Source organism: Crassostrea angulata, chromosome 6 (assembly GCF_025612915.1).
Source record: "Crassostrea angulata isolate pt1a10 chromosome 6, ASM2561291v2, whole genome shotgun sequence".
Taxonomy (NCBI): domain Eukaryota; kingdom Metazoa; phylum Mollusca; class Bivalvia; order Ostreida; family Ostreidae; genus Magallana; species Magallana angulata.
Window position 1 is genome coordinate 31,707,195 of NC_069116.1, and position 13,847 is coordinate 31,721,041.

The 13,847-nt window shown below is 31.8% G+C and overlaps 1 protein-coding gene across 2 annotated transcripts in view; it reads left to right on the top strand.

The window, feature by feature from the left end:
• Positions 1-13,847, top strand: part of LOC128188527 (probable G-protein coupled receptor CG31760) — a 49,950-nt gene that overhangs the window by 19,787 nt on the left and 16,316 nt on the right. For both annotated transcript variants that reach the window (XM_052859630.1, XM_052859629.1), the window contains one exon: positions 1,835-2,532. In XM_052859630.1, the coding sequence (XP_052715590.1) occupies positions 1,890-2,532 (643 nt within the window). In that variant the 5' untranslated portion in view covers positions 1,835-1,889. The remainder of the gene's footprint in view (positions 1-1,834; positions 2,533-13,847) is intronic.

The window sequence follows — 13,847 nt, forward strand, 5'->3', positions numbered from 1 at the left end:
GTAAATATTCTTATTACTGACAAACAAAAGGACAATGAACTTTACAATATGCATAAAGAATTGAAAAAATATATATAAATAACATATACCAAAGTCCATCCGTATATGTGGTCCCAATGTATTTCCTTGATAAACCAAAAATCAAGGTTATATATTATGCATCGTATCTATAGTTATCATCCTACACTATATGCAAACATCAATAACTCCTTTCCTACAACTTGGTTAGGACTTGGCCTCTAACATCAATATTCATGTATACTCTCGTGATCTTTATTAAAAGTGAATTAAGTTCTCTCTCAAATCCTAACATGAAAGCTTTTCAATATCAATAAGTTTGTTCTTTCATTCAAATCTATGATAACCATTTCTCTAAAAGTTTTTTTTTCATTACTTTTAGTTAAATTCGTCATCATAAACCAACTATTCTTTACTCAACATGTCAAATATGTAATGCTTAATTTAAAAAAAAAGTGTTTTTTTTCCGAATCTGTATTATGCATAGTCTTCATATTTCATATAAAGTTATTTGGTTTAGCTTTATCTTGTCTGGTCTACATAAATAACATTTAGTCCTTTTCTCTATTATCCTAATGGCTGGCCCTTAGATGAAATTTACATGTATTTATTTATTAAACTTATGTATAACAATTCCTTAGGTACATTAAAGGGGGATGGTCACGATTTTGGTCAAAAATTATTTTTCTGATTTTAATGTTCACAATGCATTGGTAAGGTTTTTTTCATAGCCAACCAAAATTTGAGTGATATTCGTTGAGTTATAAGCGAGTTAAAGAGCTTGCAATTCTTTGCAATGTAAGCAAAGCTTTTGTTAACATTTTGAATATTGAAGTGATAATTCTAATTTTAGACCTAAACTGAAAGTTTTAAACCTTAGGAACTGTTTATTTGTGCTTAAAATGAATAAGAAGATGGAAAAGTCAGCTTAAAAAGGATTTTTTACTTGTAAATTGAACCTATGTAAACAAAAACACGGGCCTTGTTTACATGACAAAGAAATGTGAGCTTTGTATCTTGCTTATAACTCTACGACTGACTCTCAAATTTCATTTGATCATTAAACATGCTTTCCTGAAGCATTGTAAGTAATGAAAACAGAAAGATAGAATTTGGCCAAAATCGTGACCATGCCCCTTTAAAATCCTTTCTTCTAACTTTGTGATGGTCATTGGTACATGTAACGACAAGCCATTTCTTTTCTTCTACCTTAAAGTTTATTATGACGAGATCACATTTAATATCAACTTTTTATAGAAAGATGTTACGAATAAAGGATTAAAAACAGCTGTTTCATTTGTCGAACTTTTTGATCGTTAATACATTATACATTATACGTTAATACATTATATTATGGTATTCTTATGTCTGTTACACTTCCACATAATTCATTCGAATAGTTTGAGAAAGATTCATAGAGAGGTGTGCATTAAACAATTAAACCAAGCAAAAAAACAAAAAGAAAGAAACACGACTGTGTCCGTAAAAGAAACAATAAGACAAACACTAGAGTCAGTGAGTGTCATATTTTCTTCAGCGATGATTGCTATCGGTAAATCCTCTTTTAACTAACAAAAACATCGTCTTATTGACTGATTGTATAAGTGCTTCCTTATTATTCATATAAAGTGAGGAATTGTATTCATTACGACAATTTTTTTAAGCAACATGCATTAAGATAATCACGGATAATCTTTATATATGATGACAGTGTCTTGTTTCATATCTTAGACCGAATTTTCCGACACACATCATTTGGAAAATATATGATGGTATGTACCTTAAATGTTGAGTGGTTTTTTCTTTTCTTCTCCAGAAAACCAGATTTCTACTTGCAACGGGTAAATAAGATTGTTAAGGATTTGTTGGAGATGAAGACTTTTTTAGACTTTGAAGCGAGGAGTGTGAACTATGGACTGTTATTGTTGACGTTTTTCGTTGATAATGTCTTAACGTTTTTTAACTACAGTGCAGTCTCGCCCCCATTCAGTACATTTTCAAACATATCCTACAATGTCCCCCAAACGCCCATAACCTCAATATCCTCAAACATTGACGTTGTGGCAGAATTTTTGAAAATCGTTGCACAGTATGAACAGAACAAAGAAACCTGCAAAGCGGGAACAGAGTTCAATCTCGGCGAAGGTGTGATTAAACAATATGGAAAAAATCGTTTCAAACAACAAGCACTTGTTGCAGTGAACAGGGCCAACTTTCTTACCCGGATCTGGAAGGAGGCGGAACCGGAAGTTCTGAATTCAGAGTATCTTTTTTATACACAAGTTCGAAATTTTGTAGAAGGAGATGATGAGATTTTTGCAGCTGGAAATTGTTATGATTACATGGAGTTCAAAGACTACTATTTGTTTTGCCCATATGCTTATCGAATGGAAGATGGAAGGATAAATGTTAAGGATCTTTCCGTGGAATATGACTACTTAGGAAATACATCAGAATTCTTCTATTCTGCAAGAATGAATGCAGGGAAACTGCAGAATTTTAATTTTACAAACGGTAAGTCACCGTTAGTCAAAGTAAAACTATAAATATAAATAAATATAAAGTTTCAAAATGTGTTTAAATACCTCGCACCACGTGTATGAAAAGAATTAAAAACATGGTTCTACGTCGGAATTTAAAAAGTAAACAGGTTTAGAACTTGCAGTTTTAGCAATCTTTATTATTCAATTTGAAAAACAAGTTTTAGATTTAGCAACTCTTTAAATCGTTTATTTAATATATACATTGCTTGGTAAATACATTTCTCCATTTTGATAAACACTCCTATTGCAAACCTGTTTGAAATGCTATTTCAACAGAGTGGTCGAACATTAATAATAATAATGTTATTTGTAGTTGTTTGATATTATCTTTGAAATGCAAAGAAACTAAGAAATAAGGACTGCGTTCAAAATCGTAGCTGCTGCGTAGGATTATGCTGCAGCTAAATGTAGGCCGTTGAACGGTACGTTAAGCTTACCTAGCCACTACGTAGATATTCGTAGCCTAAACTTTTAATGAAATGCATCAAATGCAAGATTGCTGCCTTGGTAACCACTTAGTAACAAAGCTGAAATTTATATTGTGATACTTTGTTCATCCTATACGTTATTGTCAGTTTTAACATTCCGCATGGAATTAACAATTTATGTCGATGTAATAAGTCTCCAGTTGTATATTTCCAATTTCAAATCAGAGACCTGGAGGCCAACCTAGCTGTCTGTTCAATAAACCTAGATATCAACGAACTAGCGGCTAGGCTAGCTGCTACGATCTTGAACGCAGTCCAGATTATCACAATTTGTTGTACAATAAGATTAAACGCTTAACGCGTAAGACTTAGTATAAAATACGTCATTTTGCAATGGTATTTAAGTAATTCCTTGATATAATCTTTTATCAATACATACAATGTCCCATTTGAAAACCTTTTTCAACAAACCACTTTATTATAGAATGAAAAGATAGTTTTTTCTATCTCTGAAACCAATTATTATAATTTTTTTAAACAGAAAATAAAATTAACATCTAACATCAGAATATTCATTCCACGCGAAATTTGTATAAAACGCTGATAAGGTTGAAATATGTGTTCAGAACAATTTTGCGTTCATAATTCAATTTTTTTTCCTTTGGTCTAAACTGGTGTAAGGAGTATGTATTAACTCTTAATCTTACAGGATTTTTTCGATATCAAATGCCAAACAAATTGTTCATTACCTGATAATTTATGAGCAAGAAATTTGTAAGTATCAAGCTTGCGTACAAATCACACTTCGATGCATACATATATTCCATTTTTGATTGTCTCATCTTCAAACTTTCAGAAACAGAAATTTTTTAGAGGCGAACATGTATTTAAGCATTTATATTTGTTTGAGTTTTGGCTATAATATACAGTACCGATCAGACCCAATCTAACACCAGAGTAAACCCCAAATAAACCCCGGGTTTACTTTCTGGGTTTACTTTGGGTTTACTTTTTGAAAATTTGGGTCCACTCGGGGTTTACTCTGGGTTTAATCGGGGTTTACTTTGGGTTTACTCGAGAATTGCTTTTGGAGTTAACTATACGCACTGAAGTGTGAAGCAGACCCGTCTTTTATCATACCAATCTACTGCCTGCCTGCCTGCCCCTTGTATATTCCGAAAACACATGTAGCATCTGCTTTCAGGGTATACTTCTGATCGGGGTTTACTCTCCATGTCTACTCTGGGTTTACTTTGGGTTTACTCTGGGTCCACTCTAGTAGACCCAGAGTAAACCCAGAAAGTTAACCCAAGGTTTAGTTGGGGTTTACTTTCTGTTAGGTTGGGTCTGATCGGTACTGTATGGAAATAACGTTCATTTCAATGGGTTTTTTTTTCAAAACCCATCCAGAAATATTCTTTTCTACGATATAAATGCGAATCAATTGCCAAAATCAATCCTATTTATTTCCGTGACGAGACATAATTAATAGACACATATGTCTGCAGTATTTGTCAAGGTCATCCATCAGCTTAAACTTAACTGATTAACTTTGTTAATATACTTTCGGGATCTGGTTGCTTGATTGGCGTTAGTTGTTACTCACGACAGTTTTGTTGACTGCAAATTTCTCCAAGTCAATTTTTATAAGGAATTATTAGGCTGAGCTTAGTGATACAGTTTAAGACGTCTTAACATACTATCTTTGGGGGCGTTATGTGTTTTACGGCCCGGAAGTTGGTAAATATTCCATGTTTATTTGTATGGCAAAGAGTGAAATATATTATGTTTATATTAAGGAGAGGACATTCTTATAGTTATAGTAATTAAATTATAGTAACTGGTGCCCATCGTTTTGATATATGTATTCAAAAAATACATGTAATTTAAACATACCATGAAACGTACATTTAATATTGCAATGCAACATTCTCTAATAAAAGAAAATACTGTTTTGGATATCATTTTGATAGTTAAATGCATTCATTTTTGCGTTTTTATAATAAAAAAAAAGTCCGTGAAAAACTTTCAATTTAAAGTCTAAATGAATGTGCCCAGACCTAGTCTTAAACGAATTAACAAACTCGTAGTGAGGTTCATCGACCGAGAGGCAACATATGCTTCATCAGTGAGTTTTACATGTATTACATTAAAAGTTTCAAACTGTTATAGTTAAGTTTAAATTGATAAATTTTAAACTTTTAATGTAACACATGTACCTGTAAAACCCTCACCAACCGATCGTTGAACATTTTTACTGACCAACAGTCAGAAGACTAGAGAATTGGATATCATATAAAGTCATAAACCCAATTGCACTTTTCTGTTTCTGTATAGTTCAATCATGGATTAACATCATCTAATTTTATCGTCAGAACTGTATTTCATGGAAATTACCAATCCTCATTGCAACACAAATTAATTTCTAAATACAACAATTTGTCCTTAATGTCGGAAAACTTTTAAATCCGATGTCTTTGAAGTTCTCATAAAAGGCGATGCCGATGAAATATAGACAGCTAGACTCTTTCATAAGACACATTAAATTGTAAGCATAATCTCTGGATGAACAGCACCGGTTATGGAAATTGTCAAAGGCAGGCACCGTCCTTGTCGACAGAACTATACAACATGTAATAAAAAATTAATGTAACAGTGTGTTACGCTTCATATCAGCTTTTTGTCCGAAAGCAATGCTTAGTTCACAGACCTTGCAGGTTATGTAGATGCCAATATTTTCAAACACTTTGTTATTTTATAAACAGAAGTTCTATTAAACATTGCACCTGAAGCCGAAAAAATCTGAATCGATGACTGAACAACGGTAATTAACTAATCCATCCCCTGTAGTTAAACCTTGGATTGAAGACATCTTTGATTTGTCTCTCATTTCTAGATTACTTTGAGAGATTGTTACAGACAGAATTTCAAGCAGAATTATAGAACTGAATGTTCTAAACGATTTACGTATGTAAATAGTCGGTTACATATAGTGTGACATCTAAATTAGCTGCGGTCTATAATTGAAATGCCCTTCATTGGTATTTATCTATCTAAGTACGGCTATACTTGCTTCCATGTTTAGCTGATTTTTTCCATTGATTATGCATTAGCTGGTTTATGCAACATTATTTCTGCACTCTTCGATTCAGTGCGAGCGCAATGGAAGCTAATTGACCTTTCCCGCATATGACCCCGAGCAATTTTTTTTTTAAATTTGAACATAGGTTTCCAAATAAATGATATATATGCGTTGTTTTGACAGCTACATGCATGATTTGTTTGTTTTTTAACCATTTAAACGCATAACCGGATATTAAAAGGAAAATTCTAAAGGTGTTTGGGATGATAGTGGATTAAAATACTGGCCTTTTTATCCTGAAAGTACTGATTTTTAACATATTTTTTGAATAAGTCCAAGATAAATAAATACATAGTTATGTGTTTTGTTTCGCTATCGAACCATAAATTTACGTCAAGTAGATCCTTTACTATTTTTGTCGATATTATCTCCAAATAAAATGGTTTGGGGTTTGATACAACCATAAAATATTTTTAAAAATGTTTGCATACTCCACGACCCTATTTCATTTGAGTAGAAAAAATATAGGAGGCACTAGGTCAATTTGTTTTGGCCTCTGTTGTACATAGCATTGCTAGTTTTGAATTTTTTGCACTTGAATAATCATGTGTCTATGAGTTTTGTTCTTAATTAAAATCGTTGTTAGTGTTTTAATTAATAAACATGAAATTGCAAACGTGAAGAATTTGTAGAAGATTCAGAAATGCTGTTGTTGAATTTGGTTTATTGAGAGTTGTCTTTTCTCTGAACAATATCTGAAATCAAAAGTTATACTTTCATTTGTGACTGTTTAAATCAATTTATGCTGTAGTGGATGTTGTGATTTATTTAAAACTCTTATTTTTTTTTAGTTCGTTTATTGTAAAGTATCATTTTTATTGATAATTGAGTCACAACAAGACCGTCAATGGTATTTCTATTTTAAGATATTTTGATATTTTCCCAAGCTCAGCATTTGTCTTTTTCACTCCGAATTGGTCAAACTTAAAAAAAATTATGGCTCTCGTAAATCACATTAATTTATAAGCTTAATGTATAGTCAGGGTGCACAGTTAAGAAAAAGAAACATATTTATCTTGTATTACATTTCCGCATCTTCTTTATCTTACATTTACTTGTATTTACTAATGAGATTATGAACGGTTAAACTATTATATAACGCAATGTGCAGCATACATATAACTGAGTGAAGTTGCAAGTCTACCATGCAACAAATGATTGCAGACAAAGAGGTATTAACTAAGCTCAAGGTAGAAAATGTTGATATGACTTTACTTTATTTGGAACCACAGTAAGATTTCTGCATTCGAAGGACTACAAGAAGTGGTGCTGAGCGCTCACGAAGCAAAGCTTTTAATTTGTTTAATGGGGGCATATTGGTTTGTGGATGACGAGTATACATTTGATCTAACTCACACGGAACGGTTGGTGGTCCTTGTAAAAGGTGATCATTTTAGGCGTGGACACTGCTTTTCAAAGAAAAAAGTCCTTGAAAGAACAAATGGTGTAAAGCAATGACATGGATGACGTATGTAGTTGCAGACCGAATCAAATCAGGTTAAGGGAGCTGAATGGTCGTGGATATTTTTAGATTATCTTAGTTTCCTTAGAAAGAAATACAGATATAGGTAAATGATCAAATTTTAAAGCTAAATTATTCGGAATTTTTGTATACTAAACGGTAGCTTAAAGCTACACAAATCACTTCTAAATATCAGAAGAAGATCTGATGGTTAAATACTTAACCATTTAGCTTTTTTAACCTTCAGTTGTACCTTTAGTGAACGATAAGCGTTTTCGGTTTTTTTAATATAGTTATATATTAAGCTCAAAGTACTTATAAACTATTAGAATTTACATAAGTTAATCAGTCAGAGGATATTCACATCAGAAATAAGGCTGCAAATGACAACTCTCAAAGACAATCTAGTTTTTGTTCTAATTACACATTTTGCTTGCGGATGCTCTGGAGACAAATTGAGTTTGATCTAGTCAAGGCGGCTGATTCTTCACTGATCTGTGAAAAATTCCATTGGAATGTACAAAACTGAGTGTCATGGTTTTAAAGAATTTTAAAGGTTTATGTTCTTGACTACATGCGCAAACATCTTTGGTAAGGAAAAGACATCTAATTACATGCCATTATTTGCTATAATATTAATTGCAAATGAAAAATAAATAAATAAACAAACCATGACTGTACAAGTTCGGGTTTTCCGTTAAAGAAAACAGGATGACTCTTAGCTATGAATGATTTCAATATACTTCCAAAACAGGTTTATACATGAGCCATTACTCTTCATGAAAAACTTCCCTGTTTTACTAATTTTGCGCTTCATATTTTATAAATATGGGTTAGCAAAGTACTAGTATTCTATTCTTATGTACAACATATTTTTAAAAAAGCACTCGGAGACTTTCAAATTTTCATTTGAAAATTGAATTCTGAAACATTTATGCGTAATTTTTTAGTAAATTCTTTTTTCAATAAAATCTATCTAGCTGTTACTTAAAGGGGCATGATCACAATTGTTGTCAACAATTAGTTTTCTATTTGTACTGTTAACAATACTTTAACACTGCATTTCTACTAATCAACCAAATTTTGAGTGGCAGTCGTAGAGTTATAACTAAGATACAGCGCTCACAATGCTTTGTAATGTAAACAAGGCTCGTACCCTATTTTTGTTTACATTCATTTGGTTCAATATACCGGTAAAGCTTCTTTTCAAGCTGATACTTCTATCTGCTAATTAGTTTTTAACATGCTTAAACAGTTCTCAGCGTTTATCACATTCATTTTAGGTGTAAAAGTTGAATTATCCTTTCAACATTCAAAATGTATAAACATGGCCTTAGCTTTGTTTACATAACAAAGGACTGTGAGCTCTGTATCTCGCTTATAACTATACGACAGACATTCAAATTTAGGTTGAATATTAGAAAATGCCTTACTGAAGCATTGTAAACATTAAGAATAAAAAAAAAAAATTTTTGACCAAAATCGTGACCATACCCCTTTAAGTGAAATATAGTGAAATAAAGGCTTTCAACTCGACTTTAACTTTCTGCAGTATAAAATATATTTTTTCAAAAGTTCTGATGGTTTTCATGGAAGTGTTGTAATACAATCTAATTAATATACTTTACCTATAAATATTTTGAGCATATATTAGTCACGGTTACATAAACAAAAAAAGTTAAAATGTTTAAATGGACACTTCAGTAATATTTAGTTTATTAATACCGAGATAAGGAGAGTGCAAAGATAATCCATGACTATTTTCTCCTTGAATGGTCAAGGTTTTAGCTTTTTAGCTTGCGTTTTACTTGAAAGTTTTAGCCAATAATAATAAAGAAGTCTAATTTCGTTTTTTCCTCTGTCAAGATTCGCTTGTTCAATACTGATTATTACAGGGCTGTTTGTTAAGATGTATTCTTTGACAATGGTTTAGCGAAAAAAAAAAGCTTGAAATGTTCAAAGTTTGTTTTAAACTATTTAAGGCAACCAGTTAATCATTCGTCCATTTTCACCAAATTTAATTATGATGGAGCCTTTTATCAGATTTTATAACTGCAAAGAAAATATTAACATAAAAAGGTTGCTATTGTTTTAATTAGAGTTTTCTTAAAACCTATCAATATGTAGTGTTGGAATGATGGTACCCCAAGGTGTATAGAAGACTATTGAACCACATTCGGTTCCTCATCCATTTTGTCTTGCATGTGTGATGAAAATATTTTTTTTCAATAAGGTCTTGGACTTTATTTAAGCTGCTTGCTTGCAATCCATTAGGTGACAACGATGTAGACCTTTAAGGTCTATTAATCATACTGTAACAAACTAGCTAGCAAGAGTGAACTTCCTCGCTGTCTATACACATCTAATATCATCCGTAGTAATATCAGAAACCCTGCTGATGGGGTCATTGATACAACACATCTCAATTTAAGCAACTATAAATCATTAGTTATATTTCTAGTTAATATTCTAATTCTGTTCATGAGTTTCATCGATTATGCAAACATTGCTCGTCCGATGAGAAGTTAAACATTTAATTATACCTATATAACCTTTGATCGACCAATTTATTCATTAAATCATTCCAATCGTCTTCATTTGATGCACAGTTTATGAACAGCACAAAATATTTTGACAGTACTCCAAACGTTTGCCAATTTGTTTGACCACTTTAAGGATATTTCTTAAATCTTCGGCTCTCTTTCAAGATCAATAGAAATCATCTTGTTTCTAATGAGGAAGTTTCCTCCAGAGAATGTAGTCTTAGATAAAATGTATTTATAGGCTCTAATATAAGGTTTTAGAAAGATGGTATGATGTAGTGAACCAAGATCCAGAAATCGATAAGCGAAAACGTTAATTTCTTATTAAAAAGTTCAGCGCAGAATTAATTTGGAACTAAAAATTTTTTCACTGAAAAAAAAATGTTTGAATGCATGTTTTTTCCTTTAGGAATGTTTTGTCATTTTTGCCGTATGTTTATCGAAAAATGTTCTATGCTCATTATTATGACTGCGTAACACCTAATGTTTAAAATAACTGTTAGCAGGTTTTTCAATAATGTTTGAGAAAAAATTCACAACATCCAGGCGTCATTTAGGGACTTATTGTCTATTAGTTAGGGACGTCTTGATGCTAAGTACCATAGGCGGATACCACTAAAACATCCCAAAGTATGGACCTAATATTTTTTATATCTCGATCGATATCGGTAATGTATTTGGGAGGTTAATTTTTGATGACGTGATCAACATGGCAAAGACAAACTTATGAATTAAGATTTTTTTGTTCGTGTTGCTTCTGAGATGATTTCAAAGTCAAAGTCAAATCTGTAGATGTGATTGATTTCTTTTTACAAAAGTGATCAATTTATTTTTACAATAGTATTTGGTTTAAAGATGTGTATGTGATGTTTCGTGATGTTTTGTTAATACAACATACTATTTTGAATAATGATTCTTTTTAGACGGGGTCACGTGACCCCGTCTATTAGTTTACTGTCAGCCGAAGTCTTAAACCGGAAGGCACGCTTAGAACACATGAATTGAGTCTGCACGTAAGAAAATAGTGCAGAAAGTTTTCATGCATTTCAGTAAATATATATTATAAAAACATGCATTCAATATTTTTAAGTCCTCTGTGTATAAACCAAATTTTATTTAGAAAATACACAAATAGTTATTGATCAAAATATTCTTGCTCGGGCTCAAATGTGGAATGAGTTACGTAACTGAATGCACAACGCCGTTGACGATTCAGTTGGTGTACAAGCTCAATAATCAATAGAAGAGGTTGAAGGTTGAATCGAAAGTAAAGTTCCCAAACGCAATGTGCCATTTTTGAAAAGTCGTGAATTTTACTTTGAAAATCTTTCACCCGAATACTACCGAACTTTATGCGCAAGCCGAAGTTAAAATCAGGACGGATTATACATATACAAAGATATCTTAGATATTAAATAGGTGTTTCATTGGCTTCCAGTCTACTTGCGGTATGACTGCTGTTCGTCTCTGAAGGAATTTTGAACACAGAAAATAAAAACAAGTCTGAATTTGCCTTCTCGTTCGTTGGCTCTTTAATTAATTAAACTGGATTTAAATTTTGAACAATGGACTGTAAGCAAAATCTATATACATGTAGATTATACATTTTGGGTGACCAATACATCAAATAATACAAATAATATATACAATCTTATCGATTGAAGAACCAAGTTAAATGTTATTGTTCATGTTGTCCGGTTTAGTTGGAATCAGGCTTGGAGTGAATTACATTTGTAAAATAATGCGTTACATTACCATTTTTCATGAATTAGGGCATTAAATTACCATTACCATTACATCATTTTCTTGAAGTAATGCATTACATTACCATTATATGAGTAAAGTAATGCATTACCATTACCATTACTTTGTGAAAAATCAATAAGTTTTAAAAAAGTAATTTAAAAGTTAAATAAAGAGTTGTTGTAGATGTTTCATAAATAAAACATGCTTAAACATATTGACATGTTCATGTTCAATATCAGGTTCAAATTTAATGACTAATAGAAGATTCCTGTTGCACTTGTAGTGCTCAAAGTAAGGTTGGTCTCGTAACATTTACACGCTAATTGCGGAGTTGCCAGTCTCTGTTATTTATGTCTCTGATTTTCGGAGAATGATTTTTAATGAACGGAGCGGTTGTATCGTAATTCGTGTAGGTGATGTTCGAGTTTAACAAAAAAGTAGTAAGTGGCGAACGGATTTATTTTTACCCAATAATTTTGCATGAATCGCTGCAAGAAAATCGTGTCAGATAAGTCGGTCTAAAAAATCAAAATGGCGACCGTGACTAACCTTTTTATTGTTAGAGTACTTGAAATCTTAATGTAAAAAGTAATATTTCTAACGTCAGGTGCCTGTGTTTGTTATCGGTATACGAATATTAACTTTGTTTGTTAATTCAGCAGTTTGAGAGTTTTCGAGGTTTTCATAAACCTTGTATAACGGATACCGTCCGACTTGTGGATATTCTCTTGGATTACAAAATTGAATAAATCTAATGATTTAAATTATCTTTTTTGATATAGTTGTTTTGATTTTCCCGGTTAGTAGTAATTTTTAAATTTTTTCCTAGGGGTCTTATTTTACATAAAATACCGTTGTGTCAATTTTCTACAATTATGAAGGCCGGGATTGAGTAAAATTTAGGCAAAGTACAAAGTATCAGACAATTACAAAAAAGCCGAATTAACATACATTGAAGTAACTAATTCAAATTCATAATTTTTGGAAGCATATTCGAGGAAATCAAACACAATTACAAATTCAAACTTTCAAGACCCCGTCTTTCAGTACTCTCAGTACTTTGATTTCTGTTAGGAGTGGGGTAATATAATGAAGTTGCACTTCAATTAAATGGAAGGTTTAAGATAAAATGTATTTTTTTGTATATCTATGGACTTAAAAAGCAAACTTAAACGTTCCTAGGTTGCTTATCAATAAGATATAATTGATTTTAAACAGGTTTTCTTTTTCTTTTTTTCTTGGGACACTTTGTCGCAACAAAATGAATAAATAATATATTTCTAAGACTTAACAGTGTACCTGAAAATATAAAACAGAAATTAAAGATCTGAATAGTTGCAAAACATCAATTGCGATTTTGAAAGAATGATATTTCAAAATACTAGTACAGTACATTGTCTATTTACTATGAAATTTTAAACCGATATCAAAGTGAAAGGAATTTTTTCAGATAATAAAGAGTAAGAATCAATAAGAAGTTTCGGAAGACTTTTTAACTGACAAAAGATTTGCGTCTTAAGTTTTTGGGTTTTTATGTAATTTACTTTAAAATGGGTTTCATGAAGAGTTGTTTATGAAAAATCAAAGTATGTGTGTAGAAAATTGCACCGTCATTTGATGAGGATGTCAAACCCCAAGTCAAAGGAAACCAAGAAGTCATTGCTTACCATTCTAATGATGGCAATAATTCACTCTGGTTATCAAGACATAAGGACTCAGAATAGAGGGAGCTAGAAGTAAGACAGCTAAAAAGCATTAAGGCGATGAAAAAAAAAAGATTGCAATAAAATAGGAATATTGACGTCTTTCTTGAGATCATTGCATGTCAACGACTTCCGGGGATATATGTGGTCTCCACTGACCCCCACAATTGATCACTACCCCGTGCCTTAACCATCAAAAGAAGATTAGGAGAAAGAGAAGAAGAGAAGTGATCCTTGCAATCAAACACAAAAGAAACGCTAA